Here is a 23151-nt window from a genome sequence, read left to right as displayed (position 1 = left end):
GGCGCAGAGTGCGGCTGCGCGGGTGATAATGGGAACGACATGGCGTTCCCATGTAACACCTCTCCTGCGCGAGCTGCACTGGCTCCCGGTGGTCTTCCGGGTGCGCTTCAAGGTTTTGGTTACCACCTTTAGAGCACTCCATGGCTTAGGACCTGGTTACTTACGAGACCGCCTACTACCACCAACAGCCTCCCACCGGATGGTACGCTGTCATAGAGAGGGACTCCTCCGGGTGCCGTCAGCCAAACAATGTTGACTGGCGGCCCCTAGGGGGAGAGCCTTCTCTGTGGGGGCACCTACTGTCTGGAATGAGCTCCCCCTGGAGATACGGAGGATCCCGGATCTGCGCACCTTCCGCCACGCTGTGAAGACCTTTTTATTCCACCAGGCGGGCTTGGCCTAATCTTTTCCCTCTTTTTAATATGTAAATTTTAATCTGTTTTTAAATTATTGGGGTGTTTTAATTTGTCTGGGCCAAAATTGTTTAATTGGATTTTATCTGGTTTTTTAAATTTTTTGTATTTATGTATTTTATTGTTTGGCTGTTCACCGCCCTGAGTCCTTCGGGAGTAGGGCGGTATACAAATCAAATCAAATCAAATTAATTAATTACTTAATTAGTTAATTTTAATAAATTAATATTTTGTTTGGAACAAGGAAGGGAAAAAAACCAAGATACCTACCTATCATCTGTCCATTGATGGAGTGAAATCCTGAAATATAATAGTGTTTCAAGGGTGAAAGACAGTGATGACTGTGTCTTTGCTAGTGCAAGGCAGTTATATTTAACTTTCATAGGTGGTGCTTTATTAATAGGACCTTTCTGGAATCGAATGTCACACCAAGTGGATTTGGTTGATGAACACGCCAATACATTATACATTGCCCTACAATTTCCCTTTCTTCTGACATGAAGCTGTTGTGGGAGAGCAGAACTCCCAGTTGACAACCCATAATTTTTACATGACACTTCCAGACAATGCGACTTTATATTGCCCGAAATTTCCAGTTTCACATTTCAAAAGGAACAAGACTTGAATGGACTCTTCACGCTATTAAAGTTACCAGGATTTTATAGACATTTCTGTGGTACAAAGTTGGTGAACAGAGATGTCTCAGCCAAACAGTACCAGTAATTGAGTGCTCCACGAGATCAAAGCAAAATCCAGGAACTTTTAAAAGGCTACTCACTTTTTAGGGAATTTCTTCTTTGCAAAAATTCCTTTGTGAATGGAAAAATAGGTTCTGCTTCCACAATCAAACGTGGGGAGTGATGAATTTGTTTGGCAAGCCAGTTGTTTGAAAATGCTTTTTTACAGATACAGTAAATAGGAAATAAATACTTACAGGGATATGTTAGCATCTACATGCTTTGTTAGGGCTAGGGCTAGGATATTTTACTCCATTATTTAAAGGTACCAGGTAAAAGTTAGGTAGAAAAGAAGGAACTAATAATTTTTAGAAAAAATAAAAAATATGTCAGTTTTCTTAAGTGTTTTACTTTACTTTATCATTTTTACAGATGATCCATCTGTGAACATTGGAATTTAATGGAAAATTCATTTATGTTATTTGTGTTTTAAAATGTTAGCTTGAAAGGATGAACATTTGAATGCCTGGGAATTGAATCAGGGAGATAAAAAGAGATAAAACATTTAAAAATTGTGGAGAAGAAATTCAGTTAATTGAATTTGCAGTCTTGTTACACTACCCAGCAATGTAGCAACTGAAAAAGCAATACTTTTTGTGTTAGTGGACATAGGATGTGATTGTGGTCCCTAGTGAGCAATCTGATTTGCAGATTACTTCCATATGGTTGTAATAATCCAGTTTCATTAAGGCTAAAAACAGTTGTTCCATCTTTGTGGCTCAGGATTTCTGTCGTGATAACAGTAGTGTGGAAGAAAGCCTTTTCAACAACTTTCATTACTTTTGGAGGGGGGTATAAATTTTCATGCTTAGTTCATCATAATTCATTTGATTGTATATCATCAGTTAATGAAGTACCGTATTTTTCGGTGTATAAGACGCACCAGAGTATAAGACGCACCTTAATTTTGGGGGAGGAAAACAAGGAAAAAAAGTATTTTACCTCTGCCTACCAGCATTTAAGGTTGCACAGCCCTCCTCTTCCTCCTGCAAGTGAGAGGTGCAGGGACTACTTGCTTTCCCCCAGAGACCCCTAGCATGCTCTGGGGGGAGGGACAGAGCATAGCCTGAGGAACAACCCTCCCTCTTTGGGACAGTGGGGGGGGAATCTGCCCAGCAATTTTGGGGAACAAGGCGGGTGCCACGATTTGCGGCTGGTCACCCCTCTGGCCGCGCTGACTTCACTCCCCAGCAATGTGAGGAGCCGCCGCCGCTGCCTAACCCTCTCTGTGCCCAGGAGCCAAGCCGAGCTGAATGGGAGCCCCTAAAGGGAAACATTCCTCCTTTCCAGCCATCGCTGCCCGGATTCCAAAATGCAAACCTCAAGAGTCGCACTTCAGGTGGCGGCCAGTTCCCCTGCAATGTGCAGCGGGGAACTGGGAAGTGCTTTGGATTCGGGGAGGAGATTGTCGTGCTGACGCCTAAAGTGTTTTTCTGCACATTGCAGAGCTGCGCGCCACCGTCCTCCTTCTCAGCAGATTCTTCTCTTTCCTCCTGGCCAGATTTTTGTCTCTGCACACACCCCATGTTTGGAATCGGGTAGAGGATCGTGGGTTCGGGCGGCAGACCCGCGATCCCCTTCCCGATTCCAAATATGGGGTGTGTGCAGAGACAAAAAAAAGTGTACCATGTTTCAGGCGGCTGATCTGGCCAGGAGGAAAAAGAAGAGTCTGCTGAGAAGGAGGACAGGGACGCGCGGCTCTGCAATGTGCAGAAAAACACTTTTAGGTGTCAGCGCTACAATCTCCTCCCCGAATCCAAAGCACTTCCCAGTTCCCCGCTGCACATTGCAGGGGAACTGGCCGCCACCTGAAGCACGACTTGAGGTTTGCATTTTGGAATCCGGGCAGCGATGGCTGGAAAGGAGGAACATTTCCCTTTAGGGGCTCCCATTCAGCTTGGCTTGGCTCCTGGGCGCAGAGAGGGTTAGGCAGCGACGACGACGGCTCCTCACATTGCTGGGGAGTGAAGTCAGCGTGGCCAGAGGGGTGACCAGCCGCAAATCATGGCACCCGCCTTGTTCCCCAAAGCTGCTGGGCAGATTCCCCCCCCCCAACTGTCCCGAAGGGGGAGGGTTGTTCCTCAGGCTGTGCCCCGACCCAGATCCCTGCTGCCTGGAACTGGCCGAAAATGGCCGAAGGGTTGGGGCCGGCGGGTGGGCAGGGCTACATTCAGCATATAAGACGCACCCAGATTTTACCCCCTTTTTGGGGGTAAAAAGGTGCGTCTTATACACCGAAAAATACGGTATGTGCTTCAGTTTACTCTAAACAATTTGATACGAAGTGCTAATAGTATAATAGAAGTAAAATATTGAATTATATTAAGTTACATAAGCATAATAGAAGTAAAAACTTGAGCTATATTAATTGGGATAAAAAATTAAATATTTGTTCCAAGTAATGAGATATTAAGACTTTTCTTTAAAACATTAATTCATTGATGCATTTTAAAATATGCCTACTTATTTATTAAAGTGTAATAGCTAAAAGTCTGTTATACTTCAATCTTACTATGAAAAAATGGATGGTTTTCAGTTGAAGCATAATACAGTATTTGATTTTCTAACACAAACTTCTGAGTTGTTAATTTCCCATTTAATGGCTCATATAGGTTATTTTGGTATCTGCCAACAAGCTTACTCGATACATAGAACCATCTCAACTAACTGAAGATTTTGGAGGAAGTCTTACCTATGATCATATGGATTGGCTGAACAAAAGACTGGTTAGTTTCTTGGCAAATGTTTTTCTTTTTCAATATAATTGTTAAAAAATATAATCTAGTTGCATCTACATACAACTGCATTTGGTGTTGCCTGTGGGCAGGGTGGATAAAAATCAATGATTTTTTTAAAAAAATAAAAAAAAATGGATTTTTTTTATTTAAATAGGATTTTTTTTTATTTAAATAGGATTTTTTTGATTTTTAGCGAATTTATTTAAAAAAAAAACTTTTGGGGTAAAAATCTATCGTAAGATAGTTTTCTATTTAAGATACATAAATAATTTAGTTTATTCAGCATGAAATGGAGCTTAGTTATGTAGCACAAGGCTGTATATTCTGCAACACTGGGACTATCGGTGAGTCAACAGTGGGTCAAAGGAGTAGCAGAGATGACAATTGCTCTTTAAAAATTATGATTTAAATCAAGTTGATTTAAATCAAGCCTTTTTACTAGTGGTTTAAATCATGATTTAAATTGTGATTTAAATCAACTCGATTTAAATCAAATCCACCCTGCCTGTGGGTTAAAAAAATCCACACATATTATTACCAAGAGTAGTTGGCAATTCAGGATTTGGAGATTCTATCATTGGTTGTCCTTTTGTTGTACACATTTTTTTAAGATACAGCCAGGATTACAGATTTTTTAAAAATCTCCATTGACTATATAGATTATAATAGTTTGTGAATAATTCCTGATAAAACTTTATGTTTAAGGATAGTTAGTTTTTTGCCGTGTACCAAATCTAAATGTGAAACATAATAAGCAAAATTAAATAAAATACAGATAGGATACATGTATAGGAGCCAGTTTGGTATAGTAGTTAAGGCATCCGGCTAGAAATCAGGAGACTGTCAGTTCTAGTCCTGCCTTGGGCACAAAGCCAACTGGTGGACCTTGAGCTGGTCGCTCTCTCTTAGCCCTAGGAAGGAAGGAAGGGCAAACCATTTTGGAAAAAAAAACTTGCCAGAACAATTGCAGGGACTTGTCCAGGCAATCTCCAAGAATTGGACATGATTGAATATCATTTTTTTAAAAAACAAAAACCACATGTGCAGTTATTCAGTAACTGCAGTTGGCCAATGTGATTGTAATTCATGCTGAATTACATGAAAATAAAGATTAAGATTCTTAAGGCAAATATTGATTGGCAATAGTGGAATATTAACATTATCCTTACTTGTTATTTGAATATTTTCTCTTAATTGGTTATTTCAACACATATAAAAATTCTCTGCTGAAAAATTCTTGATACTGCCATTATGACTAGTATGTTTTACTTTACATTCCATTCCTTTGACATACATCAGTGCACACACATCCTTGATACTCATCATTACCCTTGAGAGAAAAAAAAACAGCATAATGATTAATGTTGAATGAAGTTTCTTAGAATGGCTTCTCAACAGCATTGCAGCAGCTGTCAAAACATAGTGATTAGTTTTGCAACTTGGATTTTTAAAGGCTTGTGTCCAGCAACCAATTATAACCTAAAGTCCTGTTTAACTTGATAATATTCTTAGTCTAGTTCTGCTTTAAATGGTTATGATGACTGAGCATTTGACCAAAGCCTTGGGTGTCGTCAGGAAATTACAGAGGTAATCCTAAATTTGTGACCACAATGGAACATGGAATTTCAAGCACAATTGTATGTTCTTGTGTTTGTGAGTCTAGGCACCATGTGACTGGAGTCACTTTTACAACTTATTTTACATTGGTTGTAAAGCACGTCATCACAGTCATGAAGCTAAATATGTGGTCTTTAAGTGAATCCAGCATGTATAATGGCCATTTTTTTGCTATTTTCTACTGAAAAATAGCAAACTCCCCCTCACAAATTGTGGTCACATGACTACAGGATGCTGCAACTTGTAAATGTGAGCCAGTTACCAAGCACCCATAGTGTGATCACGTGACCACAGGGAGAGGTACAGCAGTTGTAACTTAGAGGAAGGGGCATAAGTAGATTTTTGAAGTCTTACATATTATAACTTCAAATGGTCATTAAGCCAACAGTCATTAAGTGAGGACTTCCTGAATCAGTGAATGTAAAAATAATGCATTTCTGTGATATGGCAGTTGCTATTCATGCAAAACGTAAAGACCAACCACCATCTTTAGAATTTGTTCTTAATGGAACGGTAAGAGCGCTATACTGCAAAACTTCAGACATTAAATGGTAAAATTCAGTCTCTGAAATGCTAACTCACTATTTTATATAGGCATTTGAGAAGTTTACAAAAGAGTCTACATCCTTACTTGATGAGCTTGCATTAATCAACAGTGGAAGTGATAAGGGAAGCCAACAGGAGAAAGAGCGGTAATACTTTTCTTGCTGTTATTGATTGTTCCATAGGAGAATCTTAATTATCAAAAGTGTGGTGTTTCTAGCTATTGTTGTGGTCTTTTTTTTTGCTTCTAGCTTGATCATAGAAATATTCTTGTAACTATAGCTCCCTTACATTTTTGGTATAGTTAAAAAATTCTGTGACTGCATTTGTGTTATGTTGCAGTAAAATATATGACAGGGTTCAGCAGCAACTTCCCACGTACTTGTGACTGTTCCCCGGCCAAGTTCCCGAACCAGCACAGGCTTCTTTTGCTCTCCCTCCACTGCTGCTCAGTGCCAGAACAGACAAGAAGGAAAAAGGGTGCTTCTCCTCTGAGCTTGATTCCTCTGCCCCCTCCCCAATAGCTCCCTTGCCAAGATAACGTGTTTTATTGTGGCTGAAGCAGCAGCTATGAGACCCAGGCAAGCCACTTCTGCCCAAGGGCCTCCTCTGCCTTATTTGGTGGGGGAATGGAAAATGAGGTATTACTAGACTGGCCTGCCTTCCCAGAAAGCACTGCCTTTCTCTCCCTCTCCCTGTTCCCAATTTGCCTATTGAAATTAAGGCTGGCTTCCCTTCAGCCCTGCTCTTGATCGGGGAGGCCATAGCCTCAATCTGAAACCTACGAAAAGGGATAGGGGAGCATGAGAGATGCGCTCACATTTCCAGTTAAGAAAACTTAAAATACTGCTTTTTCAGAATGCTGTGCTAAAACCCTTTTCTTGAGCGGGGAGGAGAAAAACCACCCTTAGTGCAGGGCTCCTGCTCCCGCTGCTGCCATGCAAGCCCATCCACAGCAGAGTTGACATCCACAGGGCCAGAGGTTGGGGGTTTCTTCCTACCGGTGACATTGCCTCACTGCCACGTAACAAGCGAAGTAGGGGCGACGGGCCCTCTTTATCGTGAGGGCCTCCTGGAAGGGATCTGGCCACTCCAGTTCCCCTTTGGTGCACTCCCCTATTAAACTGCCTGCCCCACTGGAACTGGACAGCGAAGGGCAAGCGTCCCGAGCAAGGCAGGGAGCAGTGGTGGCAGCATTCAGGGCAGGAGATTCGGCTCATGTGAGGTGCTTCCGGGAAGAGCCAGGGAGCATTCCGGGAAGTCTCACTAGCCCCTCCCCCCTGCTGCCACCGCCATCCTGTCCAAAGTGCCACTGCGAGCATCCCAAGCAAGGCGGGGAGCGTCATTCGGGGCAGGAGATTTGGCTGGTACAAGGCACTTCGGGTAAGAGCCAAGGAGGGTTCTGACGCCGCCATCTCTCATGCGCTCCCCTCCCCACGTGCGTCAGTCCAACCACCAGGATCACCCCTCCATCAGCCGGCCGCAGTTGCCCATCCACACCCTTTGGCCAAGTGCAATGGGTGCAGAGCGTGTCTCTCCCGTGTGGAGCACCCGACTGCAGCGGCGGGTGCACAAAATGGCTGCTTCGCCAGCAGGCCCTGCAGGAAATGGGGGAGGGGGCAGCATTTCCCTGTTCGCTACCAGACCGCGACTGGGGAAAGCCAGATCCCCATCAGAGCCTCTGCTGCCCAGGCCCAGCAGAGATTGAGGGGGAAGGCATGCGATCCCGGCTGGGCTTGGGCAGCTATAGTGCTGATGGGGATCGAGCTTTTCCCAGGCCCGGCAGATGGGCGGGGTGAAATGTGCAGGGCAGCCTCGTGGTCCCACGTGGCCTGCATTAATGGCTTAGGCGGGCTGTATGTGGCCTGCGGGCTGTAGTTTGAGGACCCCTGATATATGATATATGTTCTGAGAAGACATATGAAAGTTTTCTTTGTATTAATAATATCTTTCTAAGTTCTTAATATATGTTCACTTATTTCCTTTGAAAAATAACCAAAACAATTTTAAAAATGTTAAACATTCCTGAGATTTTGAAAATTTCCTTGGACATTGACAGATGTGTACTGAATCATAACATGATCTCAGTATTCACAATGGGAAAGAAAAATAGAAATTTGCATAATTTGTATTGCTTTTAAATCTTAAAACTTCTGTTTTCATTCACAATAAATTATTTTTCTCTTTCAAGGTCTATAGATACAAATTTTCTTCCATCTGTTGATCCTGAGACCGTTCTGCAGACAGGTAAATCAGTCCAATATGGCATTATTTTTTAAAATCATGAGTAGCATGAACATAAACTGAATCAGCCACTTAACTAAAGTCCATACAGTTAATCAGTTATAGTTAATTACTATAAAATAATGCATTTATTAAATTTTTCCTTTTCTTTTTAAATATAGAATTTCTATAATGCAACTATTCTGCTTCCTCCTAATTTCTGGGAATAGCAGCAGTAGAGAAATAAAGTACTAGTCTCTCTTTCTGCTGAAATTGTTGAATTTATCTGTGAAAACAGTAAGCAATTACGAATTAAAATTCCTTTAAAGATATGGTAGCCAAAAGCAAAAAACTCATACCAGCCCAGCTATTGTATTCCCCCCCCCAAATTCTGAAAGTGGGTTAGTCGGTATTTTTGCATGCCAGCTTTTCTCAAAACAGTTCATAGATACAGTGGCACAACTTGGACAGAGAGAGAGAAGCAACTTTACCTTAGTGCATCACCATTTTAGTGCTTTCACAGTGTCAGTCAGTGATTAGTTAGGTATTACAAATTGGCCAAGGGAATTATTTGTATCGTAAAACTGTTGTTGGGGTATTTGTTCTCTGCCTTCTTGCTGTTGTTATTGCTATCCTCACTCCACAATCTTATATCATGCTGTGGTTGTAACCTCAGAAAATTTGCATAAAAACTGAAATTAGAAGCCTTTATGTTTCCAACAAAAAGACTTTCCCATTAAACTTTAGCTCATTTTTTTGCCTGAGTCATTAGATTATTTGAATACTTAATATAAATATATGTGTATATATTCTATTAAGGTCATGAGCTCTTATCGGAATTGCAGCAACGGCGTTTTAATGGTTCCGATGGAGGAGTCTCCTGGTCCCCTATGGATGATGAACTGCTTGCTCAGCCCCAGGTTATGAAGTTACTAGATTCTCTCAGAGAACAGTATACGCGGTATCAGGAAGTATGCAGGCAAAGAAGCAAACGAACTCAGTTGGAAGAAATTCAGCAGAAGGTAATGCAGGTAAGTGGCATACTCACTTGCATCTATTGTTTGTATTAGTAAAATAATTAGATGGAGAGTTAACAGGTTTTTAATATGCTGTGTCAGCTTGTGGGAGCACCTCAAAGCTGCTACAATTTTTCCTGGATAAATGCGGCTACCATTTGCAATGGACATGTATTATACCTGGGAAAGGTACGCTTGATTTTAGGTATTCCTGACAAGTATCAGGTGCATGCCCAAATCACATTTTGCCCTTTAAATTTGAATCACGGCATTGCATTACCATAAAATTTGTATATCTAGTGATTGGAATCCAAATTTGCCCTTTTAATGCAAGGCTGTTCCCCACCAGAGTAATAATAAGATAAACTTGAAACAATTTGTGCATTGAAATGTCATGAAAGATCAAGTGGTGCTCTGGATATTGATATTAGACAGTCAGCTTGGTAGAGTGGCTAAGGTGCTGGGATAGAAACTAGGAGATTTTAAGAGAGTGGTTTGGGGGAAATGGGCAGAGGTTATATGAATGTTCACTGCCTTGAGTTGACTAAAAAACTCAAAACAAAGGTGGGTTAATTGAGAAAAATGCAATCTAGTTAGTGAAGTGCCTTTATTAATACATTTAAATAGATTTGTTTACAGGAGCATCATTCTAATTACAACTTGCCATTTCTTTACTCTGTGTTACTGAATTACATAGGAAATTAATTATACTTAGACTGATAGTAAAGTCTTGCATTTTCCTCTTTTTTAGTTACTAATTTAGAAATCATCTGCTAAAGATTTTTAAATAATTTGTGAGGGGAGAAAGATCTCTTATTTAAAAAAAATATTTAAGAAAAACTACATGATCAAGGAAATATATTTCAAAGCCTTCAGCTAATTCTATCACCGAGTATTTTATGATGGAAAGGGAAAAATCAGAAGAAAGGGAAATGAAAGCTGGCAGCTATAGATTTATTGTACTGTAAAATACAGTCAATCCTTGGCTTACAACAGTAGTTTGGACCAGAATTGCCATTGCTAAGTGATACAGTCGTAAAACTCAACATTGTCTTCCCAGTTATACTTTGCTTCTGGGAAGCTGGCAGGGAATGTCAGAAATCACATGACTGTGGGAATAGCTGCAACGACAGAGCACTGTTCATAAGTCCCCCTTGTTCAATACCTTCATAACTTTGGTTATAAATGGATGTAACCCGAAGACATTGTTGTAATTGTTGCTGTGAAATATTCTTTCTCCCTGTATGAGTTATCCTTATAGAGTTACTACAAATAAGACTGATATTTGTCTAGTTTTTTTGACAGATGTTTGTGACTGACAAATTGTTTAACTTCTATTTTTGTTTTTTTAAAAATGGTATGCACATGCAAATGAACACTGACTGCATTTGTCCCTTATTTAAAATCGTAGTTATCACATTTCAACTACCATGCAGTAAATGAACTATGGAACTAATACATTTTTAGTTACTTTCTATTAACAGGAATGTAATTAGCAGTTTTAAATTGACTGCAAAGTATGCTTTCTGAAGCTGACTTCTTGAACAGTTATCCTCATCTTCAGTTCCCAATATAAATAACATGAGCTGCTATTCTTGATTAAAAGTGGATACAAAAGCTTCCAAGATCTTCGTATGTTAATATGCATGTCATCCATAAGTGATTATGTGCACCCAAATACAATTTAATGGGTTGTCTTCCAAATGGATTCTGTGGGTTGACTTAGTATTATATGGTAATAAATATCCATATTGACTTTGATGTGAGTAGTGCTGAAATTAATGTTTATAGGTTAGGTAGGAAGAATACCTGGGATAATGCTTGACACTGTCAGATTTGTATAACCACTATGTAGTATCTTAGACTATAAAACCCTCGGAAGTATTAAAAGGGCTAGGAAGGGAGATAAATAAGCATGGAAGTGGTCAAGACGGAAGTGTCTGAAAGCTTTATTTTCCATTTGCTAGCCTTGAATAATCATGACCTTCTTTGGCTACTAGCTCACAATAGATGAGTTGGGCTCGAAGGATCTTTACTATCCATGTACAGTTCACATTGCCAATCTGTCAGAGTGTGCACAGTGTGACTACTATTTTGAGACAACCCAAGAGCAAAATACAGTACACAGAGGTTTTTCAAGCAGTGGTTTATCTACAGGTTATATACATACAAGTGCTAAGCAAAGCCAGGCAATCAATCAATCAATCAATGGGAGGAGATCTTCTGAATTTTCAATATTTCTGCATAAATATGACCTGAAATGTGATCTGCTCTCCAAACAAATCCTAAAACTAGATAAAGAGAATCCAGTTAAACCAAGGAGTCAAAAACATTTTAAGTACTACTGCAGTGTAAGATATGTTTCTAGATTTCTACACATATTTGACAAATGCTTGTCTTTGTTATAGTATATAAAATAATGTATGCTAAGATTTTTTTTTTTTAGGAAATTTATCAAAACAACATAATTCCACAAATTAGAACAATTTACCTTTCACTAGAAACAAAAAGGCATTGCATTTTACCTGCCAATATAAGTATAAGTTGAAAATAAGAAGTGTGCCTCCTCTCCTTATGCTGCTTCTGATATGAGACTGCAATGTTATTAAGATTCACAAAGAGAACATGCATTAAAAAAAATGGGATTAGGTTGTTTAGTCCCTTGATTTTGTACCTAAAGGGTTTACCAACCCTGACCTCTCCAGTCCTTATTTTTCTTCTGGAAATAAGGTTGCTATTTATATATATATACTGTGAAGTGTATTAGGAAAGGTTGCTTTAAATAATAGAAAGCCTTTAAAATCTACCCGGCCTCTATTGGTTTTAAATTATACGTGATGACGAACATGCTGCTTTTTGATTTAAATAGGTAGTGAACTGGCTCGAAGGGCCAGGTTCGGAGCAGCTTAGAACCCAGTGGGGAATCGGTGATTCAATTAGGGCTTCACAAGCTTTGCAACAGAAACATGAAGAGATTGAAAGTCAACACAGCGTGAGTTTTCATTTTCCCAAGGAAGTTACTGTGTAATGATTTTTATATGTCATTTATGGTATGCAGTATTTCTAGTGGCCTTCTTTTCTGGTGAATTTTAGACAGTGATTTATGTATTGGCAAATGGGGCACCTTCTAGAACAAGCTACTGATCATATAAATGATTAGTTCTAGTGTCATAATAGTATGCTATATAGTTGGAAAAAGGGATGGCTGTGCCTCTGAGACTGAAAAGACAAAATAAATCATTGTGCCTACCAAGGACCGACCCTCTAATCTCTTGGACTCTAGGGGTGGGGAAAGTTTCATTTATTCCTGCCGGTTTTGGGCAAAGAATAGTTATTTCTCCCAGTGAATTATTTGTACTACTTTCCCATTCTTTCCAGCTGACTTGGGAACAGTTATTCAATACAATTGAGCTGCTTGCTTCAACTACTTGAATAGGAATGACAAGCCAGTTCTGTTCACCTATTTGCCCTTTCCCCAGCAGTAACAGATAAGAGTATTCTATAATTAACCAGTGATCATTGTGCTAAAATAACAGGAATAAGGATAGGCTTTATATAGCTTCAACAATTTTCTGGATGAAGTTATAAGCCAGTAGTGAGGAAATGGTTCTCTCTGTCCATTCCTCTATGGCAGGGATGCCAAACTCAATTTCATTTAGGGCCCCAACAGGGTTGTGTTTGACCTTGGGGGGCCGGGGGCGTGGCCAGCTCGACATCACTCATGTCGGGGGGGCCTGTGGTGACCTGAGTGCTCTGCCAGCGAAAACAGATTCCAGAGCTCCAATTTTGGCTGCGACGGCCCTCAACCCTCTTCCAGTAAAAAGGGAGCTCAGGAGAGCCACACGTGGCCCTCCCAAGCTCCATTTTCACTTGCAGAGGCACTGCAGGCCGGTTCTTCGCTGTTTCCATGGTGGCCCCACAGGCCCGATTTAAGCACTCCGCTGGCCGAATGGGGCCTGCGGGCCTTGAGTTTGATACCCCTGCTCTATAGCAGTGGTCCCCAACCTTTTTATCGCCGCGGACCAATCAGCCTTTGATAATTTTACCGTGGCCCGCTGATCGCGCGCAGGGGTGGGGGCTTTGGGCCACACGTGCGTACCTGCGCGGGGCTCTCTTCCCTGGAGCCTTTGCACACGGCCCAGGAGCTTTTGCACACGGCCCAGGAGCTTTTGCGCACGGCCCAGGAGCCTTTGCGCTGCAGCGTTCATGTCCCCCGGCCGCTGTGCGGCCGGGTGCCAGGTACTCCACGGCCCAGCACCGGTCCGCGGACCGGGGGTTGGGGACCACTGCTCTATAGCATCTGTTTCTCTGCCTGCCACTTTCTCCAGGCCACTCTGCCTCTGTCCCTATTTCTCAGTGGTTTTGTCCCACTCTTTGTTATATGTCCCAGTGTTTCTGTTTGGCTGCCTGTCTTTCCTTGCCCTTCTTTCGCTGCACATTTGCAATTTTACTAGCATGTAAGTTCGCATCAAATGTTCCAGGTGCTTTGCATTACTTCAGAGTTGTCTCCTGTGCTTTTAAGAACTGGAACACCCTTCCAATGTGGGGGGAGGGACAAGTAAAGAAAGCCTAGGAAATTGTTTAATAAATCTAGGATAAGGAAAAGGAGAGGGAAGAATTGTATGATCAAGGGAACAAATGGATGAACAGCCAGATGCATTTTGCTGAGTGTTAAATAAATGCAAATCAGTCTTGTTGTTTTTTAAAAAAACAGATTTGGGCAAATCAAAGGACAGGATATTACAGTTGGGGGGAAATGAAAGAGTTCTTTATATGAATAAGATAAAGAACAATTTGAAAAAACCCATTGAGAAAAAATGTTCTTGAAAATTGCTTCCAGCTTCTGAAATTGACTAAATAATAGAATCATTTTATTATGCTGGAAACAAAATGAAAGGGGGACGTAATGTTGAGTTCAGCAGATTTTCATACCATTCGTTTTTTAACATAACATTGTTAAATAGAGATATGCATAATCTTGTTCAATATTGCAGTAAGCTGAGGTTTGCTGAACAGTGGTTGTACCTGTGCTTTTAAAAACAAAATGGCAAAATTATCAATAATGGTGATAATACCTTGATGACTGATTTTGCAGGAGTGGTTTGCAGTGTACGTGGAACTGAATCAACAAATTGCAGCTTTACTGAATGCTGGGGATGAAGAAGATCTTGTAGAACTAAAAGCATTGCAACAGCAGTTGAGCGATGTTTGTTATCGGCAGGCCAGCCAGTTGGAGTTTAGGCAGAATCTGCTACAAGCAGCCCTTGAATTTCATGGTGTTGCTCAAGATGTAAGTAAAATATGCACTTTCTCATTGTATGCTTTGCTTCATGAAAATGCCATTTGTCAGAAGGTCAATAGATAAGCCGGTTATATTTAGGAATAATTTTGCTCAAATAGTTCCAATGAGCATGGAAAAAGTCTTAAAATAAATGAGAACAAGGAAGTATTAGGACTCATTTGGAAATCTGCTGTTAATTAATGGAGGCAGTTTTAAAAAGAGTGTCCATTTCTCTATATTATGTACACACTGACTAGACAGGAGTTCCCTTTCCATGTTTGTTATAATTCTTTCACCAAGAAGCTAGACAAGCAAAGCTGGAGCAGATAAGCAAATTACATAAATCTCTGCTATAATATCTGTTGGATTTTTCTAGACACAAACTCTGAGCCAAGCCAATGACAAACTCACAAACTATTTGTCCTTTCGTTTAGATTCTTTAAAGCATATGGTTCTTGAGAAAATTGCAGAGCGTGTGAAGAAATTAAGAGTTACCACCTGCTTTTAGAAAATTGATTTGGAGGGGCTCTGATCCTTCTTGGCAGGCAGTGTTTCAGAGGCCATTCTGGGGGATGAATTTTGACAATTTAGTTACTGGTGTATGGTGACTCACAATCCTACTCTGTATGCAAATGAAATCATTTGAGAAAAAAAAGGCATAAGGGGCATTGAAATGCCATCAGTTTAGACTTTGCTATTTAAACCTGAATGAAATATTTTACCTTTCTGAATATTATTTAGATTCTTCCTGGGCACTTTGGATTGGATGAAGCAGCAGCTGCTGAAAGGGCTGGAAAACAGAGCTTTCCTTTGCAGCTGCTTGCACAGACACCGTTGCTAAGCTCTATTGTTCAGACCATCTTCTTTGACCATCCCAGTGTCCTAGCTCTGTCTCTTTTATAATTGAGCTAGTCACAGTTCTGTCTGACATTCACGCAACAAATCTCTTTTAAGGAGGAAGACTTAAAATCATAAAAATAACTTGCTGACTTTGGGGTTGGCTCTTTTCAGTTGTCTCAGCAACTAGATGGATTACTCGGGATGCTGTGTGTTGATGTAGCCCCAGCTGATGGAGCGTCAATTCAGCAAACTTTAAAGCTACTTGAAGAGAAATTAAAAAGTGTTGGTAAGGAAAAATAAGATTAAATGGCCAAATATGCTACAGTGAATGTCTTAATTTGCAGAATAAGTATTGGATTAAATTGCATACTTTTTCATATAAGCCTAATAAGCACATTGAATGGAAAGCTGGAACAGGCTGTGGGTACAAATTCTCTTGGCTGGCTTATAAAGGGAGCTTTAAAAATATCTCATTGTGGAATGATATTCAGTAATATGCATTGACTGCCATATTCATGTTTTGTGAATAGAGTTCAATAAGAGCTAGAAATCTCTGCCTTTTGAGGTTCCAGCTCCTATGGAAATCCAAACATGTAGGCTTCCGAAACCTATGCATTGCTGACAAGGGCATGGCCACTTCATTGGCCTAACTACCCAGTTTAATTGCAGGATCATCTGTTACACAACTAACAGATCAAGATGGTGTATCACTCAGAGTTATATGAAATAGATTTGAGCTACTGATCTCCCAACAGCGGTAGTCTCCATGTGAGCCTCTTAATTGTGCATTTAAAAGAATTTCATTTTAAGCCACATCTGTTGTTTTAATAATTGTTACTGAAAGGGTGTTGGGCAGAATAAACAACAAACAGATTAAGGGCAAACAGAATAAATGGGAAGGCAATCTCTCATTTAACATAAATATGTGGGGAGGGACCATAATAAAGACAAAATTGTATTAGAGTAAATCAGGACATCGGTCATTTGTGTCCACCAGTTCTTTTTTTGGCTGGTATTATTTCTCCTAGATCTTGGGCAGCAATATAGATCTTGTCAACAATCTCAACATAGCTGTTCCTTTTTATTTGACTGTACCAAAAATTGAATCTGGATTTTCAGCGGGAGTAGTTCCTCACTTATAGTAAACACTATCAAGCCTGACATAAATCGATTTGTGTTCTAGAAAAACACGCTGTATGTGTCTGCACTGCTGAAGTATTAACCACCCTTCATACCAGTTGATACATAGTTAACTGTCAACACTTGAAGGATGTGCTTACAGAATGTACCATTTTAGAATTCAGTTGGTTAAGTGGGAATGTGACAATGAGACAGCAGCATCTAACTTCAACATGGACAGAAACAGAATTGGCTACTCATGATTTAAGAGAATAGTTCATCTTGCATTGTATACGAAATAAGATTTTGTTCATTATCCCTATAGACTTGGGCCTGCAAGGTTTGCGTGAAAAAGGTCAAGGTCTTCTTGATCAGATCTCTAACCAAGCTTCGTGGGCTTATGGAAAAGATGTAACAAGTGAAAACAAAGAGAATGTTGATCATATCCAGGGAGTAATGGAAGACATGCAGCTCAGGAAGCAAAGGTATTCATGGTGATGTTGGACTCCTAAGAATTTCTCTTTCCAAATGACTTCACTTTAAAACCACTGTTAACTACTTTTTAAATGCCACCTTATTTTTCAAACAAGTGAAAATATGAAAAATAATCAAAATGCAAACCTAAGTGTGCATAGGTTTGTACCCTGTGTATTTTTTTTTGCTCTGAAATTATGAATTCCAAAATTATAACTAAGATTTTTGTTTAAACTTAATATTAAACAAAATCAGTTAATTATAAAAACTGCTTCTATAATTAGCTTGTTGCCAAAGTTTTCCTATACAGTTTCATAAATTCAGATATGTTTGTTACTTTCAGCATTGTGCAGCACTTACTTTAACTTCTCTTAATAATGTTAATGCAAGTTATAATTTATAGGTTCTGTAGTTTCTTTAAATATTGCAGAAAAACTGCTTTTAAGATTAATTGGTAACTAATGGCTTTGGTATCATTTGGAAATGTTTAATGTTCCATTACATATTGTTCCATTTTCTAAATGTTAATGAGGAATTATGTATGAGTTTACATTTGCTGCAGAAATTATTTTAATTTTCCTGATAATTTAGCAGCTGCTTCAATATTTATTTAAAGAAAATACTAAATCTTCCTGATATACAACATTTTTAAGGAATGTTAACAAAGTTTATTGAATAGGGTGTTACATTTAAAAATAAAAACACAGTTTTGAACTCAGATACAGCTTTAAAAACTATAAACATGATAACAAAAAAGAACACAGACCACAGAATAATAGAGTTGGAAGGGACCTCAGAGGTCTTCTAGTCCAACCCCCTGCTTGAGCAGGAGAGCCTATACCATTTCAGATAAATGGTTGTCCAGTCTCTTTTTGAAAGCCTCTAGTGATGAAGTAGCCACAACTTTTGAAGGCAAGCTATTCCATTGGTTGATTGCTCTCACCGTTAAGAAATTTCTCCTCTGTTGGGTTTGATGTTAGGTTATCATTTTTGTACAATTTTTTAAATCTCCCATTATATGGGTTGCTACTTCTTTGGCAATTAAGACATAATTTGCTGCTATTCATTGGGAGTCAACTGCTTTTAGCTACGCTTTAAGAAAGGCCTATAAATGCCCTCTTTTCTGCTCAAGGTTTGGAATATACTTACTATGAAGGAATGTCATTCCTTCATAGGATGTTCCTTTTCCTAATGCACTGGGCTCATCTTCCAGTAGGCTACAAATCCCCAAAGGTTTTCATCCCAGTTCTTACCTGTCCTAGACTGCTTGGCGGTGACATGAAGTAACAAGTTTGAGGAAAACTGCTTGGAGGTAAACAAGCAAGCAGAAGAGGTCATGGGTAACCATTAGGTAAGATGAGAGAAAGGCAGACAGACAGATAAACATGAAACAGCCGTGCACAAGCATGTATGCGGTTGGCCATGAGCAGCTAGTTAAACATCCGTGCTATAAGTGGCTGCTTTCTTTATTCATAGGGAAGTACTTGTTGTATATTTGGGTAGAATACCTCTCAGAAGATATGCACAGTTCTACCTTTTTCTTATTACTTCTCTAATTAATCTTGCTGGAATGGTTTATTAACATCTTAACTTAGTTTACTGTTTAAAGTGCTATGTTATGATTCTCCTTTTTAAACTAATTTAGTTTTGAGAAAAATTGGTTGAGAGCCTGGAACAAAATCTTCCAATCCCACTGTTACTTGTATGGACCCCAGCTTGTTCACACAATGTTAAGGCATAATTTAACTATGTAATTGTAGCAATAATTTAGTATTGTATGGCCGTAAGCCATAATGCTGTTCAGTAAAGCCAGCAGTATGAGCCAACAATATGAGCTAGCAGTGTGCAGCAGCTGCCAAAAAAGCCAACACAGTTCTAGGCTGCATAAACAGAGGGCTAGAATCAAGATCACGTGAAGTGTTAATACCACTTTATAATGCCTTGGTAAGGCCACACTTGGAATACCGCATCCAGTTTTGGTCGCCACAATGTAAAAAAGATGTTGAGACTCTAGAAAGTGCAGAGAAGAGCAACAAAGATGATTAGGGAACTGGAGGCTAAAACATATGAAGAACGATTGCAGGAACTGGGTATGTCTAGTTTAATAAAAAGAAGGACTAGGTGAAACATGATAGCAGTGTTCCAGTATCTCAGGGGCTGCCACAAAGAAGAGGGGGTCAAGTTATTCTCCAAAGCACTTGAGGGTAGGACAAGAAGCAATGGGTGGAAACTAATCGAGAGAAGCAACTTAGAACTAAGGATAAATTTCCTGACAATTAGAACAATCAGTGGAACAACTTGCCTCCAGAAGTTGTAAATGCTCCAATACTGGAAGTTTTAAAGAAGATGTTGGATAACCATTTGTCTAAAGTAGTGTAGGGTTTCCTGCCTAAGCAGGGGGTTGGACTAGAAGACCTCCAAGGTCCCTTCCAACTCTGTTATTCTATTCTAAAGCCACTGTCAGCCATTGGTATAAAATATAAGAATAAAACTTCCATGGATGCATTATAAGCAGCTTCAAAGGTGTATACGTAGCTGAACTTTCCACTGGGCTTATCAATGTTGGTATTTAAAATTAATTAAAGTTGTAAGATTTATCAGATTTTGGATATTCTTAAAGTGTTATTCTTACTCTTGTAAAATATTAAATTTAGACATTTCCTCAAATTTCATTGCTACATTTAAAAATGAGAATTGCTTGTGTATATTTTTTTTTATAAGCAGAGTTGACCTTTCTGATACAGTTTTATGTTCTGTCTTTCACAGATGCGAGGACATGGTAGATGTGCGACGATTAAAGATGCTTCAGATGGTTCAGCTATTTAAGTGTGAAGAGGATGCTGCTCAGGTGAGACTGATGGTTTAGGCAACTGTTGCTTAAAAGAAAGGTGTCAGACAATTTAAGTGAACTTTGGGAACTGATAAAACGTTCAGTAGTTTTGGGTAGCTGTATTTTTTATACAAATTTGACAAATATATTCTATGTTTCCCCTTTTATTTTACAATGTCATTCTGCTCATTTCTGTAGGCAATAGAATGGTTAAATGAATTATTAGATGCGCTGCTGAAGACTCATACCCGTTTGGGAGATGATGCCCAAGAAACCAAAATTCTGTTGGAAAAACATAGGAAATTTGTTGATGTAGCTCAGGTATGTTTGCATTTTTTATAGCAAGTTAGTTTGCTATTAAGGTTTGCTATCTGTATTTAAAATGGTCATTTTTGTTATTTGCTGAGTAGGATACTAATTAAAATTATTGCTGTCAATCATGGTTAGATGTGGTAAGATTATTAGCCAACAGAGATCGTAATTAAGGTTAATTTATTATTTCTTTTATTATTTATTAAATTTATTGCCTCCTCCCCCATCTTACCACAGGATAGCTGGGTTGCTTATAATGTTAAAAAGGATAAAACTATACAAACCCATATATAATACAAATAAAATACTATAAAAATACAATTCTCAACCCTAACTAAAAGATGTGGAGGGAGGGAGTAAGATGGGGGGGGTCTGTTATTAATCTACCAACCATTTATTAATTTATACATGCCAAAATGCTCTTCAACTATTATGAAATTCTTGAATTCATCCATTCATTCATCTTCCATGAATATGAAATGGATACAAACTACTTGGGGCTATAGTTTTATTTTTCAAGTCATTTGTCTAACTAGTTAGCAAGGATTTAACATTTTTAGTATTTAGATTAATAGGCGAGCATCATTTGGCAGGGATTACTAGGCAGAAGAAAGAAGGACTGTTAATGCTATGGTCATGAGGCTTGATGTTCAGGTGAAATGAGGATGGGGTGGCAAATAAGTAGAGGATGATTCAATAACAGACCAGATCCTTCTAGAATTTCCATAGCTGCCAAATAAAATGTGACTCTATACACTTGCAGTCTCTCAACTGAGAGCAATCCAGCTAGGAAAGTCCAGTTTCCTTTTGTTGCTGTATCCTTCTTCCCTATTTGGATATTCCTGCAAATGAAAATGGCATGGAAAGTCAATCTTATTTTTAATAGGCCCAAGAATAGCTATAGTGTCTTATGATTCATGTGTTTCTGTGTTGCACTTAAATCTGTCCCAACACTGAAAATGATCAGCTTAATGTCTGTTTTTCTTTTTCTAGAGTACCTATGATTACGGGCGACAGTTACTACAGGCTACTGTGGTTTTGTGTCAGTCTCTGAGATGCACTTCTAGATCATCAGGAGAAACACTTCCAAAGCTGAACCGCGTATGGAAACAATTCACAATCACTTCAGAAGAAAGAGTAACAAGGCTAGAGATGGCTGTTGCTTTCCACTCAAATGCGGAAAAAGTGAGTTTCTGCGGTTGATTCCAATAACTTTGATGTAGCATTTTAAAGTAAGCTTTTTTATGTGTTCATTTCTATTTAATAAAGTTTGATCATGTTTACACGGAATGTTAAAATTCATGGTGTGATTAGCATCACACATTTTTTTCATTGTGGTCTCAGAGAGAGCCATGGATTTCAAAAGAACTTGCATTTAACATCAGTATGATTAAAATCAACATTTAGCAATAGCAATAGCATTTAGACATATATATTGCTTCATAGTGCTTTTACAGTGGTTTACAAAGTCAGCATATTGCCCCCAACAATCTAGGTCCTCATTTTACCCACCTCGGAAGGATGGAAGGCTGAGCCAACCTTGAGCCGATCAGGATAGCCGATTCTTTTAAGATGAATCCACATACTTAATTGGAATTTTCATCCTTAATATTGATAGTCCTCTCTTTAACAGTGGTAGTTGGGACCAGCAACATTGTTGCTAAGTGACAGTCATAAAGCACAACATCATGGGACTGTGCTGACTTAGAATGGCAGTTGCAGCACTCAAGTTGTTACCGTTAGGTGGACCCCTGCACTCACAGTGGACTGTAGTCAAGTGACCGACATTCGTGACCTGGCTGTTTCCCCATTGACTTTGCTTGTTGGAAGCAGGCAGTGAATGGCGCCTGATCAAAGGACACTGCGACATAATGTGAACCGGTTGCCAAGCGCCCAAATTGTGGTCACAAGGGAACTGCAACTATAAGGACCTATTATAAGTCCCTCTCCTTCAGTGCCATTTTAACTTTGAATACTCATTGGATGAGTGGTTGTTAACAAGGACCACTTTTTAATCTGTGCAAGCTATGGTTAGCATATTGAGATAATAGATCATAATACTAAATTATTGCTAGTCTCTTGATTGATTAAGTGCTGTAAGGTGGGTGTGGACTCTTAGCTACCACAATCACAGACTTTCTACAGGATGATCTATCCTCAACATAATCTTTTAGATTTCAACAGTGCATTCACTGCTGTTGTAATTGAAGTCTATCCACCTTATTCCTTTTTCCTTTCATTTTTTTCCTAGCATTACGCACTAGACTGTATTGTCCACTTATTGCTCTCACAATTGAAAGTTTTCTCCCATTTTTTCTTTACAAAAAGGAAATGGGTTTCACATATGAAATAGGTTTTGCGTTCTTTGTTGAAGCCAATGCAATTCCACTGTGTACAGCATGCACAGACTTCATTAGCAATTCCATACAGTTCCCTTAAAATAGCTGTATTTTGACTTCATGTATTTTTTTTTTTAATCTGTGACTCCCATCAGCAGGCAAAACTATGAGGAATACCTCATAGGCACACTTTGGCAGTGTGCTAGAACTTTTCCAGGACTTCAACTGATTCAGTAGTCCATCTGTTGTGTCTAAGAATACAGAAAACATTACAAGAATGCATAAGAGTATTGTTTCCTTTTATTGTAACTTACAGTTTGGCCGTCTCCATTTTTCTTCTTCTTTCTAATGTTATTTTATTACAGGTTTTGCAAGAATGCCCAGATGAGTCTGAATCTATATATGATCAGGAACAATTTGATGAGATTGAAGCTGTTGGAAAATCCCTTCTGGATAGATTAACAGTTCCAGTGGTTTATCCTGATGGGTATGTAGTAGGCCTTGCATTGCTCACTATGCAATGCAAAATATTTCATTATGCGTAGTAATAAGTTTTAAAACAGAACAGACCAAATTAAAATTGAGGCGCAGCAGATCCAGTTCCACATTGGTTTGCACTGGCCAGAACAGGTGATTGCGAGAGGGAGTGGGTGGTGAAGGGATGGATGA

General features: G+C 39.3%; 1 protein-coding gene across 5 annotated transcripts in view; it reads left to right on the top strand.

Moving 5' to 3' along the window:
• Positions 1 to 23151, top strand: part of SESTD1 (SEC14 and spectrin domain containing 1) — a 101919-nt gene that overhangs the window by 76629 nt on the left and 2139 nt on the right. For 3 of the 5 annotated variants that reach the window (XM_087882060.1, XM_060688038.2, XM_060688039.2), the window contains exons 8-19: positions 3763 to 3876; positions 6100 to 6197; positions 8240 to 8295; positions 9091 to 9302; positions 12157 to 12279; positions 14383 to 14577; positions 15580 to 15694; positions 16853 to 17012; positions 19768 to 19849; positions 20030 to 20152; positions 21137 to 21328; positions 22848 to 22969. In XM_087882060.1, coding sequence (XP_087738186.1) covers positions 3763 to 3876; positions 6100 to 6197; positions 8240 to 8295; positions 9091 to 9302; positions 12157 to 12279; positions 14383 to 14577; positions 15580 to 15694; positions 16853 to 17012; positions 19768 to 19849; positions 20030 to 20152; positions 21137 to 21328; positions 22848 to 22969 — 1592 coding nt within the window. The remainder of the gene's footprint in view (positions 1 to 3762; positions 3877 to 6099; positions 6198 to 8239; positions 8296 to 9090; positions 9303 to 12156; positions 12280 to 14382; positions 14578 to 15579; positions 15695 to 16852; positions 17013 to 19767; positions 19850 to 20029; positions 20153 to 21136; positions 21329 to 22847; positions 22970 to 23151) is intronic. The other 2 variants (XM_060688041.2, XM_087882061.1) reach the window with 1 other exon arrangement.

The sequence above is a fragment of the Pantherophis guttatus genome, chromosome 1, assembly GCF_059756535.1.
Source record: "Pantherophis guttatus breed Tessera chromosome 1, ASM5975653v1, whole genome shotgun sequence".
Lineage (NCBI taxonomy): Eukaryota > Metazoa > Chordata > Lepidosauria > Squamata > Colubridae > Pantherophis > Pantherophis guttatus.
This window is presented reverse-complemented; position numbering and strand designations above follow the sequence as displayed.